This window comes from Cebidichthys violaceus, unplaced genomic scaffold (assembly GCF_023349555.1).
Source record: "Cebidichthys violaceus isolate CVI_PGR_0920_01 unplaced genomic scaffold, fCebVio1.0.p SCAF_16, whole genome shotgun sequence".
Lineage (NCBI taxonomy): Eukaryota > Metazoa > Chordata > Actinopteri > Perciformes > Stichaeidae > Cebidichthys > Cebidichthys violaceus.
The window spans coordinates 6979661-6999353 of record NW_027176329.1 but is presented as its reverse complement, the minus strand read 5'-3'; the positions used below and the strand labels follow the sequence as shown (position 1 = coordinate 6999353).

At 39.0% G+C, this 19693-nt stretch overlaps 1 protein-coding gene across 1 annotated transcript in view; it reads right to left on the bottom strand.

Moving 5' to 3' along the window:
• The window catches only part of csmd2 (CUB and Sushi multiple domains 2), a 228439-nt gene that overhangs the window by 114059 nt on the left and 94687 nt on the right, over positions 1-19693 (bottom strand). Inside the window, exons 6-9 of the mRNA XM_068710960.1 lie at positions 7652-7764; positions 5608-5685; positions 3807-3894; positions 2503-2627 (exon numbers count right to left, since the gene is read on the bottom strand). Coding sequence (XP_068567061.1) covers positions 2503-2627; positions 3807-3894; positions 5608-5685; positions 7652-7764 — 404 coding nt within the window. The remainder of the gene's footprint in view (positions 1-2502; positions 2628-3806; positions 3895-5607; positions 5686-7651; positions 7765-19693) is intronic.

Below are 19693 nucleotides of genomic sequence, written 5' to 3'. Positions count from 1 at the left end.
CCCACCAAATCACCCCTATTAAAATGTAAAAAGAACTTTGGCGAAGTTAAAGGGAAAATAAAGTAATTAATGTGAGCTGTGCTGACAGTTAGGGTGACCTTAAGAAAAATAATGCAGCAGAGAGGATGTCCACTGAAACTACCACATCCACTCCTATCTTTTCTTTTTTTTCATTATCGTGCCTGATACACCCACATCCTGTGTGATCAGTGACATGAAAGTGTAACAGGAACATGAACACAAAGAGAACCGTGGATTTCATGGGAGGGGAATGAATTTGCAGCTAGATATTACCTATTTTTTCCCTGCGCTAATGGTAATGATGTAGAATTTAATGATGACTAATGCTAATTTAGAATACAGATATTCAATTATTCCTGGATGATTTTGAATCTCCATTGAAGCAGAACAAAAGCTCAGTATCAAAAGTTAAGTGAGGATGATGGAATGAGATATTCTTAAAGGGCAATTTCACGGACGTTATTCTCTCAATCTTTACATAACAAAGAAAACCAACTGCATGTGATACTGCGGCCGGCATTCAAAAAGGCACAATCACTCCCTGTGTTTTTTCAGTTCAAAGAAGAACATAAGACAACGATGTCAGTACTAGGCCTTCAGTACTGTTTGGTGTGTATATATATATTTATTTACTTACATTTTTTTCTGAAATGTAGATGACATACAGTATCTTTGATAGATGAAGATATATCACCCCCCACCCATATAATCCTTCTGAGATCATGCCCCCCACTCCATAGTGCTGTAATTTAATCTTGGTTAAGAAACTGGATTAGTCGAGGACAAAAAAATACAAAATAGAGGTACCTGTGGAAAGCTGGATTTTTGAGAGCGCATTAACTGAAGTGGAATAACGATGACGGCCTATAGGTGACGTTAAAGCGGATACTGCAGGTGATTACATTAGTAATTTCCATCAGAGATTAGAGTGTTCAAAGACCCTAATGGGCAAACTGGTATAAAATGGCTGATGCAAGAGATGCTAATTTACATATCTTGCTGGGGCAAAGGCATATTTCTGATTGGCTAGTACTCGTTGCCTTCGTTGGTTGGATTGGTTAGGTTTAGGCATGAGTAAGATTGGTTAGATTTAGGGTAAAAATATCTAGGTAAGCCAACCAGGGGCGGAATATGGATAATTAGATAGAGGCAGAGTAGGGCATCCTCTGTGGACAAGAGGCTGATTGTTTACTGAGATTGCATTCAGGCCACTGCGTTCCGCCCCTTTCGCTCTCCAAACGTTCAACCAAAGATTGCTCGACGGTCAATACTACTTGGACTACAAACCGAAACCAGAAATCTTCCGATACCAAAAAACCTGATGAATACAAATTCACATGAATGCAGAATCTGTTGCAAATTTGTTTGGCATTTTTACTTCAAACATGTAGAGTTATGACTCAACATTTTGTAATTACAAGGTGTTTTTGGAATAATGATAAAGCATTACCTGCAGTCGTATAAATAAATAAAAATACATTTAAAAAAATCAACAGCGCAGGTGCTGTACAGCGCGTTTAACATTCTCACTGAAAAGACAGAGGGCCCTGTTCATGTTGTCACCATGTTTTCACATTGTCACTTTCATCATTGTGATATAACATATTGATTAATAACCTTTTCCTTGTTGGCCTTTGCCAAATGTCTACTCAACTATTTCTTTACCAAGACATTGCTTGTGATGGTGGAACATGCATCATTTAAAATGCTATGGCCCTGTTTTGTTTTTTGCTAACATGAGCTGAGTCATTACAAATATGTAGCTTTGCACTGATCAAAGATACTGCATTTGACTATTTTGCTCTGCCCGAGTGCTTTCAGATTAATACTTAACTCTGTGAAATTGAGACCAGAGAAGAATGCCTTAAAACATGTTGATATTCATTAAGTAGTCTTCTAAAATAAAACATTTAAGTAAGGGTCAGTATGCTAAACATGTCTTATCAATTGGATACTTTGGGTAATATTGGGTTTTTTACTTGCACCCTCTAAGAGAACACTACCACTAGGTTAAATGTGAATAAGTCCTGCTCCAACGAACACACTTTACAAGTCAGATATCCATCAATTGAATCAATTATTCTACACGAAAAAAAAATCAAATCAACTCTGATTATTCAGTTCACTGAGGCTAAAAACTGAAACCAAGCAGCACATGAGCATCAGGGACACCGTGCAGGGAGTCTGACCACTCTTCCTGCCTGTCACAAAATGGTCTAAAGTGAGGAAGATATGACTGATGGGCAGCACTATGCCAGCATGGCTAAACAGCAGGAAGCAAAAGGATGCCGGCCAGAGGTCAAAGTCAGGGCAGTCACAACAAAATGATGAATACTAAATTGCAAAAAAAAAGAGATGGACTGGGCATCTGCACAAATTGACAGCACAGTCGCAAGCAAACCCATAAACGTCAGTGTGAAAATACAAAAGTGAGTCACATTTAGACTACCACCATTACACATCCCACATGTCAATCCTTACCTCTGCATATAGGCCGATCGTCACTCCAGCCTACATAGCTGTCTGTCACTCTGAGACAACTGATGCTCTTTGAGCCCTGCAGTTCATAACCCTCGTCGCAGGAGAAATGCACTGTGGCTCCTCGCCTGCAGCCAGATTGCATACGGGGGAAACACATCAGCATTACAAACCTTCCTGTAGAAATCACTTTTTAGCAGTGGGAGTGCACATGACCTGAGAGTACCAAGAGAAAAAGATGTTCACTGCTGAAAAAGAGAACACATATTTTCTAAAACTCCCCGGGTGTGATTTCAGAAAGTTTTGCATTGTGGGAGGCAGATGTTAACAATTTGTCTGTGTTACAGTTGACCACTAATAGAGACAACAGCTCTCATAGGAATAAAACTCCATAATCCCGCCGGTAATATGACCATGCCACAGAGGCAGCCTATTAATGTGCAGTGGCTCTAATGGTAGGGTATTTGTTTTAGTGGAGACATTTCTGAATCAGGTTTGGTTGCATTGACTTTATGGGGCATGCCATTGAGTAATGTGCTGTATGCTGGAGCACATTTCAAGATCCAGTGCCTGATTGTTACAGCACCCAGTAGTTTCCTCCCAGCTCACCATTGATTCCATCTCAACTGTGAACAAAGTTAAGATCATCAGTGGTGTACTGGGAGATAAGTCTGGAATTAATTGCAAATTAATTTTAAACAGCAAAATTTTAAAACTGTGGCGTTTTTGACGCCCATCGACTAATAAACGTTGTCCCACTATTGCAACGGTTAACTTTTCTTCTCTACTTCCCAGAGAAATTGGAAGTGGAACTAATTAAACTCTGATATTAAACACAAGACAAATTAACTGACAACATTAAACGTAGAACAAAATCTTAACAACAAACTGTCGAAGAGCACTTTCATACCCAATTAGGCCTCGATCATCAAATTAGAAAAACTCAAAACCTTGTGTTAAAGCTACTTATTTAAAGAATTATGACAAAAATATAAAATAAGGCAGATGGATGCAATATCTACAACAAGTACCAGAAGTAAGAAATTACCCTGCAATTTTTTCAGAAGCCATATACATTTTTACTGCAAAGCTCAAGCCAGTATTAGTAATATAGTTGTTATAGCTTAATAGGGTCGTTTGTCATTTTGTCTTAAAGGAAAGCAATTCTTACAAACCTGATTGATCATCTTTTCTAACTAAATGTATCGTCTATCCGTCAGCCTGTTCATGTTAGGAATCTTTTATCTATTCAGTTACATTTGCCACTTAATGAATTGCTCCTGAAATCCTCCTCCGCTCGCTTTTACCTGTAGTCTGTGCCTTTTCTTTTTCCTCGATCAGGGATCCCCGGGTCTGGACACATGTTGTGTCCCTGCACTACACCCATCTGAGACACTAATGAGAGAATACACAAAGAAAATTAGATTACAGATTGTCCAACAAAAGAAAGTAAAACAAATACAATGTTTATTCTGAAAATGTTCCATTTTGATGCATTACGGAAGATTTCCATTCATATGAACATGGCTATGCGTTTTCACAAGCTGGTTGCACTAGGGTTAGGTCTAGGGACCACTTACCTGGTCATTGTGAACATGATAAATGGGGGCAGTCCTTTAACCACAGCTCAACTTTAGTTAGAGGAAATATTGGACTTCTATTTGACACCACGTGTTGCCTGTGCTGTTTAAGTTTGGCTAGGTGTCTGTGCAAAAAGTCTTCACAAGCACGGTTCCCATAAGAAGATAAGAAACTGCTAAAGAATATTATGGCTCATTGTTATGAGTTTAATTGTTGTTTACTTTCTGCCCTCTGGTGGCCAATAGTCACTTTATCATTACAGAAGAAATGTAAAGATACTATTGATATTGATCTATTGCTATTTACCCTGCACCAGCTTGTATTTACCGTTCCTGGTGGTGCTCTGTTTATTCATGTCACCGGGTACAAAACAGTGGAAGGTTAAGTGCCAGAAGGGGTCAAATAAACTTGGCCAACCCGGAGAACCCATCTGACTGACTGGGAGGGGTCAAAGTTCTGCAGGGCCAAACCAATGTGACACCTGCTCATTGGCCAGGATTCCAGTGTGAGGCAAGACAGCAATGAATTTTAAACAAGGCTCACTGGTGTCAGCAGAGGCAATTAAAAAATGGCAGAAAAAAAAGGGAAGATAGACTTATTGTTGGATCGTGTTAAATCAGGAATATGTGACTGTGCCTGTCAGGCTTCATCACATCTTTATAGGAGATACTGCATTTAGCCTTACTCATAAAAACAATTGATTAAACGTATATTTAATGTAAACATCTTTAGATCAGACTTTTAAAATAAATGGAAAATCAATATTTGAGTAAAGCAGCAGAAAGTGAAGTGGTTACAGGGATCAAGTCCGCAAAAACAGTTTTGCATGTTATAATACAGACTTATTAAGACTGTCGTAGTCTAAAGTCATTTTACTGATGCAGGGGGATCGAAAAAAACATTTCCCATAATAGGAATATTTTTTTTGATCTGGGGTAGTGTAATTATGTAAAATAAAATAAAGTATGTGGGACAAATCATTTTAAAGTGGAAGCAGGTAAAGTGAAATAAAAAAGCATAAAAGCAATGCAAATGAAAGGAAAGAAGAAAAAAGTGAACTTTTTGAGAGACGTACGGATTAAAAGCAAACGATAAAGTTGGAGGTAGAAGTGGATAAACTTAATTGTAAATGGCCTTGAGGCAGGATTATCATTAATGCATCTCTTTTTTGTTCTACAAGCTGCTCTTAAATCCTTCCCTCTGTGTCACTCTAGTTGGGTGACTCATCGCTGTCAAGTTGTTAATGTTAGAGATGTTCAAATGAAGCTGAATGGGACAATAAGCAGTGAGCTCAGAAAGAGGGTGAGACAGAACAAGGGCAAGGAAGACATGGACATGATGCTGACTTAGAGGTGCTTTCCATTTTGCCACACTGTGCCAGGTCAAATATCCGTCCACACTTGAGGACATGGTCGAGTGATTGTGTCCCTTGTTTACTCAGGGGACATTGCACTGAGTAAGTGAAACTATTCCTGTCAGACAAGTTTATTTGCAAAACAAAGTTGACAGTTAAGGCTTGCAACTTACACACTGATATCTTGTGGTGGTTGTCTTTGCTAGGCAACATCTTCACACCTCGAGACTTAAGTTCAGTCATCTTCTTCACTGTAGAGGGAAACAGAGCAGAGAGGCATGTAAGACAGCAGGAAGTGTGATAATGACGCCCACACATTTCAGCAGAGCCAAACGGTTTGCAGCAGATAAAGTATATAATATTAAATAATCCATACACCATTGCCTACACCCATCCAGATATGTTCACAGCAGTGTTAACAAAGCAATTGAACAACAACAATGTAGTAAACTTCTCAAATAAGGAAATAACAGAAGTTCTTACAACAATAAAACCAAACTTTTTCAGAATAAAAGGATCTATAACATATGCAATGTTAGTCCATAACAATTATACATTTAGTTTACATAGAAAAAAAGAGCTCAACAATGTCTAATATCTTTGCAATGTTAAGAATAGAAAGGTGCAGGGATTAAAATCACTATTTCATTATGAAGATTAGAGGGCAGGGTGAATGAGGAACCAGGTTATACAATTAAAGTTTTATACGATAAATAAATTAAAATGATTGAGTGTCATAATAATTGTGGAGAAAATAAACAAAAAAACTCCACAATCATAGCAAAGTAGGAGGCTCGCATAAATGCATACTTACTCACATATTTCAAAAACACCAGCAGCATCGTGTCTGCAACCCTTTACATTCATCCTATTGAATTACTCACGGTCCCTGATGATGGGATTTTACTTATTTTGCATAAATGTGTTTTATTCTTTGCTCAGTTTTAGCTGCATTGTATTTCAAAGCCAATCTGAGCCATGTGTCAAAAAGTCGGTTCATTATGCGTCTGGACGAAAAATCACAACACAGAATTGTTTTCAGATTTGTTACAAAGGAGGGTTTGATGCGGTTTGGCTGTTTCCTGTGCCACGTAAAATGAAAGACACTGAAGAATAAAATAAACAGAGACAGCATTCTTTACATTACTCCAACATACCGCTGCTGTGGAATCCTGGGAACTGTCATGATGAAAATGGCTGGTATAGGAGATGGGGGATGGAAGAGTGTTTAATCTAATTAAAGTATTAGCCTTCAATTTCTCTCTGATCTTCTAAACATGTTTATCTAAAATTGAACTTGTAAACCCTCTAAACCCCCTCTTTCGCTCCCTGTCTTTTTCATTTCTCTCTCTTCTTATTCTTGTCCCATCGGCTCTGAGATTTCCAGCGGATGGCTGGAGGTGAGGTCCTTAGAGATCACCTTTTTTGTGGATGAACTAATCATTTTTCCCTGCTCATTCCTTCTCAAAGTTGATCCATGAACCTGAAATGGATGCGCAGGAGAGACAAGATTTTGTCTGTGTGTGTGTGTGTTTGTGTATGTCTGTGTGTGTTTGTGTGTGTATTTGTGGCTCTATAATAATAAGTCTTCAAATCCCGAAAGCAACTATTCTGCTAAAATAGTGAAAGGATTTCTCTTGCTGCAAGATTAATTCAAAACGGTCAAAATCTTAAAATGAAGCAGACCATATTTCGGGAAATGTCAGCTCATTTGCACAAGAAACATGAATTACATCAGTCTACCATCTTATTTTCTTAATTGGACCTCATAACATATTAATGATTGTATTGTTCATTTTGTATTGACAATGGTGCGAAATAAAAAGGCATTGGGGTCTCATTTGGGAACACTTTGTTCCCGTAGGAGCAACAATGTGCTCATAAAATTCTATTGCAAAGCGCCTCTTGGATTATGAGATATTCTGTATGTTGGACACTTCATGAGGATAGCTCATTATGTGAGAGTTAGTCCTATAGTATGAAGTAGTATAAACATGTTTCATTTCAGGGCTGTCTAGATCATTGTTATCTCTTGCGAACAAGTGGAAAATGATATTCAGATTTTGGCACTAGGGAAAAGTTCCCTCGAGGACCATATCTGAATCAAATATCATGAAAATCCAGCAATTTCTTGCTGATCCCTTGGTAACAAGTTAAACCCGGTACACATTAATAATGATCGTTCTTTTGTAATATCAAAACTTCTCTTTATCTCACCTTGGTACTGGGCGCTGAAACCTCTCAACTTGTGGTTGCCATCAGAGGTAAAGTGAAGCCGAAGCCAATTCTTGCTGCTAATGATGGGTGAGGGGAGGTTGGGGCCAGTGAACCTGTAGACACAGAAACGGAGAGAAGATTATTAACATTGGATTATTAACATTCTACCACGTGACTGTTTTAATAACCAAATGTGAAAGTAGCAGATTGCAAACTGCGGTAGTATTTAGCATATCCTGTACACTCGTAAATGTATTTAAGGTTAAAGTCTAGGCATGTGCCAGTGTAATCTGCAGCATCAGTCTAAGCACTCAGATGAAGGCTCCATAGGTGGAGTCAGTGTGTGCCTAATGAAAGTTAACTTTATATAACACAGCTTTATTAATAAATTATAAGCATGATAAGGTTGGTGATTATAGTATGGTATTAATCGTTTATTAGACTGAAGATAATTGCTGCTCTGCCGAAAAGCACACCGTCTCTGTTTAGCTGGCATGCATGATCTAGATAATTTGGCTTATCGTTGGTGCAATCCTAGCAGAACTATGGGTCATAGCTGATCATTTGAGGGACACTTTTGCTGAAAAATATCTGTGTGCATGTGATTAACTCCGGTATCAGAAGATGAATTGGCTATTGGCTTTTCCTGCTCCAAATTATTGTTATTATATTAGCCTACAAAAATCCTGTTTGACCGATAACTTTTGATAGACCTCAGTCTGTTTTTGGATAATCTTACCGTCATATTATTGATTGAATTATATATTAGTTATTTTGTTTGCTTTGTCTAATGGACAGCATAAGCCAGGAGTAAAACAGTTTACTGTGTTGGGATATCCTGCTGTATGACTAACTGTAACTCTTACAAAAGTAATTTCCATATCATCTCTTCAATCAATCAACATCCATTGTAAGAAAGCATCATGCTTGCTCATGCTTATGTTTTGTGCAATAAAGTTATTATGTAATCCATCAGAATTCCAATAAAGTCAAGCCCAATGGCAGACTATACATTACAGAGGCAGGCAGAACCTGACAGTCTTCCCCTTAATTGTCTTGTTTGTTTATAGTAATTATACTAATGTTTCAAAATTATTGTGGCTTTCACTTAGATATGTTACACCTTAAAGATCTATTAAAGGGAAGGTCTGGTAATAAAGGGAAACTACAATGTTAACGACTCTTAACCAAACTGTGGCCTAATAAAAAAACGGGAGAGGAAAAATCAGCATTGGCATTTGCAGAGAAAGGACTGCTTTGAAAAAAACAAATAGTGAGTTATACTTCACACACACTTATAGTGCCTCCTGATCTGTATGCTAATGAGGGCTGTTGCTTACCAGGCACTTCTTCAGTTGTTAAAGCCAAAGTCATTTGGGAACACATAATCTTTTATCTTGAGACACACTAACACAATCTCATGCACACACTCATTCACACACATACAGTACATGCACCCATATGCTCAGGCACACGTTCCCACAAGTGCGTGCATTAATTCCAATTGCCCATCTGTAAATTGCATTTCCCCAACTGTGTCCACACCCCAGCTTACATATCCGCTCCACTCTATAGAGCAGATTGTTACTGAGATACACCTCCGACCAGCTTTCATTAATACCACTAGGGGGGAAAAACTGACAAAGCAAAGTGAAAATATGATCAAACAATGTAATTAATCTAAGAAATAGAATGGAAAGAGACATATTTTGCAAGCTAATAATTATTCACTTTGGACGCAAACACATTTTTTGTGTGCTGATGCCTCAGATACAAAATAATTAAACATACTGCTTCAACCAAATAGACAGGGATCTACTATGGGGAGATACTTACTCCAGTGAGGGTATTTGGCTGACATATGTGACTGACTACTCGGTAGAGCTCTCTCAGGATCATTTAAAAACATGTGGGTGTCTAGATGTAGACATAATTAGCTTTGATTCTGAGGAAAACAGCACTACTTGTTTATAGGAGAAACTCTTGCTGCAGTATGGCCTCTACTTATTAGTTAAGCTAAACACAAGCTCAACTGAAGGACTGGAGGTAGAGACAGAAAGAGTGGAGAAGATTCTTGAAAAGAGTTTTGGGACAAATTGCAACAGAGTATTGAGACAATGATTAAATGAAAAAGAGAGATGGCATATCAAAATGTCAGTGATTTGGCTTTTTCAGCCACACTGCACACAGACAGCAGGAAGATGGAGCAGAGTGCAGAAAAGAGAATATGTCACTGATGAGACTGTGTGTTTCTCCGGTCTCCCATGGCTGCTTTCAACCCCATTGAAGCAAGCTTCACTAATCAAACAGGTATGTTCAAGTGACAAAAGGTTACGGTCAGCATCAGGAGCCCGGTTTAAGTTAAACCTGTGTCCTGACCAGGCGAAGGAGCTTCTTTTAATACTTAAGTGTCTTGATGAAAAGCAGAGAAGCCTTGGTGAATAGTGTGGGTGTTTAGAGTGTAGTATGTGTATATAAAAGTGTTGATCACAGTGTGTGTGCAACATGTGGGTTGTACAGTATGTATATGCCACAAACTCAATTGCTTAAGCAGCATTGTCAATTTAAGCAGCCTCTGGGACATAGTTGTTAACCTCTCATATCATCCTCTATTGGCTCCACACAAACCAGTCAGCTCACTGTCTATGCACCAAGTGATGTTAACCTGGGAGGGACAACAACCTACACACTGGGCATTTAAAGCAATAAAATTAACACTTCCATGAAATTCATTTTGGTATTATCATTTGCAGTATAAGCAAACATGATTTCCAACAGGACGGGTTACATTATCAATGTTGAATTCTTGATTCAACAAAAAAACATGTCCTTCACTGAACTGAAGCTTGACCCTCCATCTAAATCATACTGCATGGGAAAACAGGTAAACCAAGACAACCATATCAACATCACACAACAATTTAATCACACACTCAGTCTTTACAGGTACGCCATCTTCTTTTTTCTCTATATGGGCATAATTAAGTTACTTATCTGATGAGATTATTATTTGTTCCTTTATTTCAGTGCAGCCAGGGGGCTGCACGGCATAATGAAAATCAGGCGGAAATGCAAAGCCATGTTGTAAAACGCTGGCATTGATTTACAACGGCAAGTGCGAGATTGATAAAGAGAAACGGCATGCCTCGGGAGATGTTTCATCACTTTAAAATGAAGTATTGAGGGGGGTCATGTAGTGTCTGGCACATGTGCATTTGGAGTGGTGCTGCTGGGATGGAGAGCGCCAGAATCATCTCTGGCTCTAAGTACATAGCTGGGTCCTGAGACAGCTCAAAATCCTGGGCACTAAATCTCACACCAATAAATTACGGTATGATCCACACAGCCCACATGCACATAAAAAGGCCTCAAAATACCAGAGCCAAGATTTGAAAGCAAAAATCCCTGTTGGAGTTACTCTTATTTTCACCATGGGTACAAATAAAAATGTCCCTTTGAATTAAAGGGCAATATGTGCTGGAATCAACTTTCATTAACACGCAACTGGCAAGCTAAAGATTGACTTACGGTTGTAATAAACTGCGGCAATGGCAGAGGATAAGGAACTGATGTGTATGCCATGAAGGATTAGGGGATTAATAAATGTAGGATGAGGGACAAACAGACCACCATAAATATCACTTTGACCGAGTGTCACCTCTGCCTTTCCCCATTTCACTTTGCGCTCCTTCTTTTGGTGAAAACATTAAAGTTTTAGGGTGAACTTGGCCATGCTGGAGCAACAGAAAAAGTCCTGAGCTGGCTGATGGAGGTCTCCTGAAGGGTATTGTGGACACCTCTATAGTTCCTTTTTCACCTCACCCTATCGCACTCTCTCTGTCTGGCTGACCATATTAGATTTTATGCGGAATTGTCTTGAGAGTGCAGTGCTAAATCAGTTTCCATTTCCAGGCCCCAAAGCTCTCAGTGTGAGTCAGACTTTTGATGATTGTCCAAGAAAAGTATTTTGGGAAAGGCAAGGTGAAAGAGGCAGCCAGTGGTGTTCTTGACGGGACGGAGCTGTGAACCACAGAGCTTTCTGAACAGCTAGGTTCTGATGCAGCTCTTTTACTTCCATTGCATACTATCAACATTCATGGAAGACCTGAAATGGTTTAATGGTTACACAACTTTATAGGCAACAGCCAAAGTCAGATTTGCAAATCCTTGTTGCATAGACTTGTCTTTCCTTGATATGTTAGGATTGAGAGTCTTAGGAATACACAAGACCAGTCAGAATACATTTACGCAACACTAGCATGAAGATACTTTTCACACTGATGAGATGTGACTCATTAAATTGTTAATGCCTTTCAGGATTCTGAACAAAGGTCGTCGTCGTCACGCAATTCAGCAACCCTTCCCAGTGGAATGGGTCTTTTTTTGTTCTGCTTTATATTCATCGTTTCACGTCATCTGTTTTCTGTTCAAGGGGCGAAGGTGTCAAATTACCCCATGCATAATCAGTGATGGGCGGAGTATAGGTGTCAAAGGTGACTGGCTCCACATTAGGATCAAATGCTTGAAATCACCGCTCAGCGAATTAATTCACTGTGATGTAGTATCAGATGACCACACATGCGTTCATGTGTTGCATGCATGCGGTGGGTAAGTTCTGGACGAAGAACGTCCCATTAATTGCAGCTACTTGGGTAGATCAATCAGAGCTCTGCTCAGTATGCAGGTCCTGGTGCTTACGGCAGAACGGGGGTCACAGTGACATTAAAGCCAAAACTTTCAGCATTTGAATGAGGCTATGTGAATTATAGCACAGGCCAGTCTATCCAGATGTGCATGCAGGCTCACAAACCCACACAAGCAAACATTCACAGTTACAAACAAGTACCCAAATATCAATAAATTAACTCTCTGTGATACTCCCTAAATATAACACAAACACATTATCACTCTCTCTCTCTCTTGCTCTCTCTCTTTCTTTCACACACACACACACACACACACACACACACACACACACACACACACACACACACACACACACACACACACACACACACACACACACACCACATCCTTCTGGGGTAAAACTAATCAGTGTGGTAGACCCTTAAGTCCAGAAAGGCAGTATTAAAACCCTGGCAGCAGAGCTGTATGTGTGACCTTCAGATGTAACCAAGACCAGACATACACAAGGGATTTAAATAGCCCCCCTGCTCCAAACAACAGAGAACCCTCAACTATGGTCATTCATTTCTTCAAACAGCAACCACCCAGGCATTGGAAGCCATCAACCTATAACTATACGTTAAGGCCAAAGTATTAAGAGAGGCTGTCAGGGCAGTTATGTCTCATGGGTTTGTGCACAAAAGCAAGGCCTTGCAGAGGTGGTTGAAACCTCCACTGGCCATGCCAGTAAAACTGCAGACCCATCACAGCCAGTATGCTTACTTTTCTCTTGGACTCCCTGGTCCAACAGAGCCAAAATGTCTGTTCCTCATACTCTCTCAGCCCTCATGTAATATTCATGGGAAGACCTCTGGCCCCATCAGAAAGCCTTGTTAAATCTTCTGAGGGATTCCTTTCTTCCTCTTCCCACAACTCATTTTCTGCCCTCACCGAACACATAATATGGACACTGATTGAAAGAAATGTCCTTTCGGGAAGAACAACAAACCGGCCTTCATCTTTCCCTTATTCTATTCTCTTTATTCGCCTATCTTAAAGCTTCCTACAAATGCACTTCGGTGAGTCACTTTAAAAATAGTGTAAATAAAGTAGATGGTAAAACCCACCTCAGGCTTGGGGATAACTCTGTGACTGCCATTTGACCCTCCCATGATCCTGGCATTCATAACCAATCATCATATACACAATTCCTCCTTAATCCCAACTGAATTGTCTTTATCAAAGTGAGGAAAACATAAAGACGATTGCCAGGTTGTTGTTTTTTCCTTCACCAAAGAGTAATAGTAAGAGTAGTAGGGCACACCGGCACAAGTCTGTCAGCGTGATAAGCATAATGTAGGTTGTGGTTATGATCTGTCACATTAACTGAGGGCTGTGTGTAGAGAAAGACTGTCAGGTTAATATAGGTTTAAGTGAAACAGGTGAAATTGGATTGCAATAATCAAAACCTTTTTCAAAGGTAGAATTTACCAAAATAAAGCTCTAGAAGCAACTGTGATCAACTTAAGACCTAACACTGGTTTGGAGCTGGCTTTAAAGGCTGAATATCCATTTAAAAAGCAAACCTGAACTTTACCTATAACTCAAACTAATGCCTTGCATGGTACCTGTATTTTGTTTTGCTTTGAATGGATTCAGTTAAAATATGTGAGAACACTCACGTAAAAAACACATTGTTTATGCCAAAGCATTTAAAAGTTACATTCTCCAAAATAAGTATAATAAATAATTCATACACCATTTCAACTGCTTCTTGTACCATGCACTTTCCACTGCTTAAACCTAGTCCAACCAAAATATGCAACATTATGTGACAGATTGGGGTCCCAAGGGAAACCACAGTCATAGCAAAATGTTAACATATATTTTCTCAAAACATTATTATTGATGTAATCAATGTCATCTTGAAAAAAAAAAAAAGATTATTACATTCATGAAAAACTGGAGCTATGAAAAAAATGGTGAAAGAGGCGGGTGGAAAGTATATCCCTCGGGTCAATGAGTACCTCAGTTGGTAGTATTAAGATGAAAGTTACTTTCTGAGATATTCTGAAAACCAAAAAGGCACAAAGACAAGCAGATGAAATGGGGCAGAAACATAAACTAAAGCAGCTCAATTCATGGAAGTAAAGGATTCAGTGCCACTCGTTCTGCAATTGATTCCTGTGTCAGTGTGATTTATTACTCTTCTTAAAAAAGTCAAGGTAGATGTAGGCAAAGTCACGGAGAGCAAAGCAATAGGACTAAACTGCTATTGAATGGACTGTGGAACAATGCTGATGAGGAAACCATACAGAGCTTAATGGCTTAGATTATTGAATGTTTGCCTTCAACAACATGACCTACACAGGCGCAAATGACTTGTTTGACTAAGATGAAGCAAAAGACAAATACAAACAATGTCCAACCAGTGGCAGTTCTCGCCATTTCTCGCCATTTCTCCCATGTCTCCCATTTCTCGCCATTTCTCCCATTTCTCCCATTTCTCCCATTTCTGTTTGGTTTCTCTCAAACCCAGCTGACATGAAGCTTCGCTATCATCACCGAGCAAGGTTGTGGAACACACAGTCACACCCTAAAACACAAACACACAGACATACACAGCATCAATCACATCATGCAAGTGAAAAAGAATATGTGCGCACTTCGCAATGGGTGTAATCGCCTGCGGGTGGTATTGGATCTGTGGTAAACGGGAGAGAAACTAATGAGTTTCCAAGGTCACTCTTAAAAGCGGCAGCGATAATTGAGCCCTCCCTGTGGATCTGTCAAACACAACAATAAACAAATGCTTATAATATCCTCGGGCCGTCTGCAAGGGCATCTCCCTTATCTTTTACAGGAGGTTTGAGGAGATATACACGGAGAACATTTTTTAAACAAATCATGCCCACGGTCAAAACGCACAGTGACTGCATTTAGTAGGTATGCTTCTAAAATAGTACTTCCCACTACCATCAAAGCTCACTGAATGATTCTGACGCCAGCACTTCCAATGTTCAACTAGTTATATTTCTCTCCCAATTGGAAAGTCATGCTCTACAACTGTTCAGAAGCAAATGGCTTTTGTTAAACATCAAAGAAAAGGCTACAATTACTCACAGAACCAGTGCCAATGTCTGCAATACAAGCACTGCCAACTGAAGCATCAGTGATATTGCTTTGACGCTTCCTCCAAAGAAGCCCGAATCAACAATATATTTCAACAATGAATTGATTTCCCACAAAAACGAAAGCTAGCCTGGTTCTGTCCAATGGTAACATATTCTGCCAACCAGCACCTCCTCAATTAACACAATTACATCCTGTTTGACTAATCCTTAAAGAACCAAAGTGTAAACATGACAACGGGTGGTGCTGGCTGCCTAGCAACAGCATGCTGACAACAAGACTAACCTCTTGTAAAACCGCAACTTGTTTTTACACTTTGTTTTTTGTATGTACGAGATATACAAAAATGATATAACGTGTTAATTAGTAAGCTTCAGAAGTGACTGTAGGATGATTTTGCTACCTCTGAGACAGGTTAACTGTTTCCCAGTTTCCATTCTTGCTGTAGCTTAAAATGTACCTTGCAGACATGAGCGGTACTGACTTTTTCATCTAATTCTTGGCAAGGAAGCAAATTAGTGTACTACCCAAACTCCAACTTTAAAGCAAATGCAGACATCTTAATCTCTTACCACTCCTGTTAAATTAGACTAAAACTCCTGTATCCTGAAATGGGTTGCATCAATTGAATCACAAGAATCTTAGTTTTCCAAACAAAATGTTGCATGAGCAACCACTTAGAGATACTCGTTGTGTACATGGTATTGTTGTGTGCTTAACACAGTGTGAAGGGATTTGCAATATTAGAAATATATATTTGCAATCTAAGCAAGTAAAACCATCAAAGCCTGCAGCTGTTTTTGTTTGTTGTACTAATATTAAGAACTGAAGATGCAATATCAGTCAGGTTAAGGTGGACATCTCTGCTTCACTGGACAATTTCTCTCTCTCTCCCTCTATTTTTACGTCTCTCTACCCCCCTGTGGTTTGTGTGTATGAGCTGTTAGTTTTTCAGAGTGAGTCTGAGATGACGAAGTATGCGAGCAGACAGGTGAAACCATGCTAATGATATTGAACCAGGCAACACTGTCAAATCCCCCAAACACAGCCGGCACATTGTATTCCCTTGATACCAGAGCATCCTGAAATAACTCAATTGTTATGCTACGACAGAAGCATCTATGGGTTTTTGCATGCATCTTGGTTTGTATTTACTTGTGAAATGTGTGTGATTGCATGTCCATAGACAGTATGCAGGGTTTCTGCCAGAAACGTTGTATTTGTCAGTGGCAAGGATCTTTTAAACAGCGACAGACCGATGGCAGCACTAATGTCGGGACCTATGGTTTCTGTGATGACAGTTACTGACAGTTTTTCTAGCTAGTTAAGGTTGATAACGTTAGCTTGTATGAGTTGGAAGCAAGAGGGGGAAATAGAATTACCACAGACCTGGTGTTTCCTATAGTGCTTTCACAATTTAACCTACAAAAGTCACTGGTTACCTTTCCAACCATTGTACCCATGTTTCCAACCGAGTCGCCTCACTGTAACTGTAGTTTTAAAAACTAATTAAAAAAATGACTTAATGCTTAACCCTGGCGGGGCTTCAAGGCATTTTCTTTTTGCACTAATATAGCATTTTAGGATGTTAGGGAGTTTTCACTTGTATTGAAAAAATTGCAAAATATAATCTCACATCTTTTAGATTTACTTACCTCAAAATTGCTACTGTTGGCAAAACATGTACAGTATATCATTTTTGAGGTTCATATGGTCATTAAACACATGCATGATTTAACAGGAGCCCATTACAGCAACTTACTGGCATTCATAAAACTAAATGGCTTATAAACCTCTGTTGCTGTACAATCTGCCCCTGTGCACTTTTTATAATGAAGGCACTGAATAGTGCAGAGTCAGAATTTTCCCTTTTAAACAATAAGCCCCAAGGCTCCCACGTATTAAAGGGTAGTACAGTACATAAAGGTCGACATAAAGTATAAAGTAAACTAATTAACTACGAGTGGGAAAAATATACAAAGTAATAACGATCATTAAAATCCAAATCCAATCCAGCAATTAAAACGTTTATTTTGAAAGACTATATGTCTATGACTATATGCTGTATAACAGGTTATTATTTCATTTGACAGAAATCCTCACACAACAGCCTGCTTGAATCAGTAGAGAATGAGTGGGAGAAAATATGAGGACAATGACAAGGAGAGCTTTTTACCACACCAAAATGCAAACACAATGTCTCTACCATTTTTGTATTCATAGGCTATTACCTATACATTTCACATTTACTCTAAATCAACCACTCCAATATACAACTGCTATTTTTGCTCTTACATCAACTGCAATGGTCTCCTCATATTTTACTAGTGTTAGTTATCTGTGATTCCTTACTCAAATTCCCACTGTACTGCAGTTTCTGTTATCTTTTATGTTGGATGCTGAAAAGGCTGCCTGAACAGGAAAAAAAACTAAACTAAACTCTGCGTTGTGTGTGTTCTCAATAACACCAACATGGACAAAATTACATTTAAGTCTATTTATGGAACTTACACCTGTTCCAGGATCTAAAAGCTCCCCTTGATCCAAGGCGGGTAGTGTAGAGCAACTGAGGTTGCAATTATGCAGATCAGGTGGTGCAGTGTAGTTTTTGAATGCTTTTTGGCAAGTAGCGTGCATTGTAACAAACACCAGATTAGGCTAAACATGTAGCAATATTATCATACTTCATTCCCACATAAGTTCAGCTAAACACTCATGATAACTGTTATTACCAAAACAAAACACAATTCCAACACCATGCAACTAAATGAGCACACTGCAGAAACCCAGAATCCAACAATACAAGTCTCATCACTCTTTGACCAAAACTCACTGAACTAGAAGACAAAAAAGAGAAAAAATATACTTCACTTTATACATCCGTAACCATATTAAGGTCTTGTTTGATGGAATATCAACGCTGCTAATGGCTACTCCAATGTCTCTGGATCATTTTTGAGTCAATTCACACCCTTTAAATTTATTTGCATTCACTTGATATTGAATATCACTATTATTCAAGTTAGAAAATCCAGTATGGTAACAACATTACTATGTAAATATAAATGTCATGAAATGCAAAGTCAGGCAGTCTCTGACAATGTCACTGGCCCGGAAGTGCTCAGGAGAGATTCCCTAAGGATCACATCCAATTATCAATATTTTCTCTGCATACATGTTTCTGTTCTTTGCATTATTGGCAAGAAATGAGTGACATTAGTTGTTATTGGAACACAACATGGCAAAGACAACAATAGACGCTGATCATCCTCATCAGCCTCCTTTCCAGTTTGTGCCGTGTTATTCCAGTAGCAATGCTGTGTCTATAGTCACCAAATCTACAAAATTAGTTGATCACCCTAGCGTGTTTCTGTTATAGGTTTGTGCTTGCAATTGCGCATGCAAATAGTTGTATAAAAAAAACAAAAAAACAACTTGTCTTGTAGTTACACACACTGGCTGCATATACAGAAACCCTTTTCCACGTAAGAAATAACCACTCAACTAACTCCTTTGCAAATCCTTGTTTTGGGCTGGGCCCCACTAAGGAAATGAGCCAATAGACAGAATACAGTTAGGTGTTAAAGCCAAGATCTGTGAAGCAAAAGCCATCTACATTAGGGTAATTACTCAACACAGTCATGGCATGAAGACACATAACAAATCTCAATGTTAGTCTATATTGATCACGTAGCAAAGCTACAATGCATGAGCACATTCATCTACACTTGTGTATTTCTCTGGCCTTGAGGCACCATTCCAAACTGTGCTCATAAAAGTCAACTCTTTATGTGATGGTCTTTCAGATGGAAAATCTATGCATTAATGATTTCAGTTTTGATGACAGGGTGATGCTAAAAGTCACTAAAGGTTAAATTACCTTCACTAGTATTTCTCAATGATTTTCTAATTTGTACTGTCCCCTCCCCCTTTTATGAGAATGTTTATTTAGACTCTAGCTTGAGCTGAAGAGGAAACAAAAGTGATTTTCCCATTCAGATTGTGAAGCAATATGTTTGGCTGCCTCCTGCATGCGGTAATGAGGATGAACCCGAGATGGACATCTGGTGGCCCAGTTGGTCCCTTCTCATCTCATACTCTGTCCCTCGTGGCATTGCTTACTCAACATCTGTCCATGTAACAGCGCATTTATTTTTCTCTATGTTTCTATGATGAAGAGAGCTTCAGTTTGTTTGTTAGGATTTTTGTGATCACGTAACATCTCCTGAGGATGTGAGAATAGATACGAGTTCTTACATTTCCATGATGGGGGAATGGCAAATA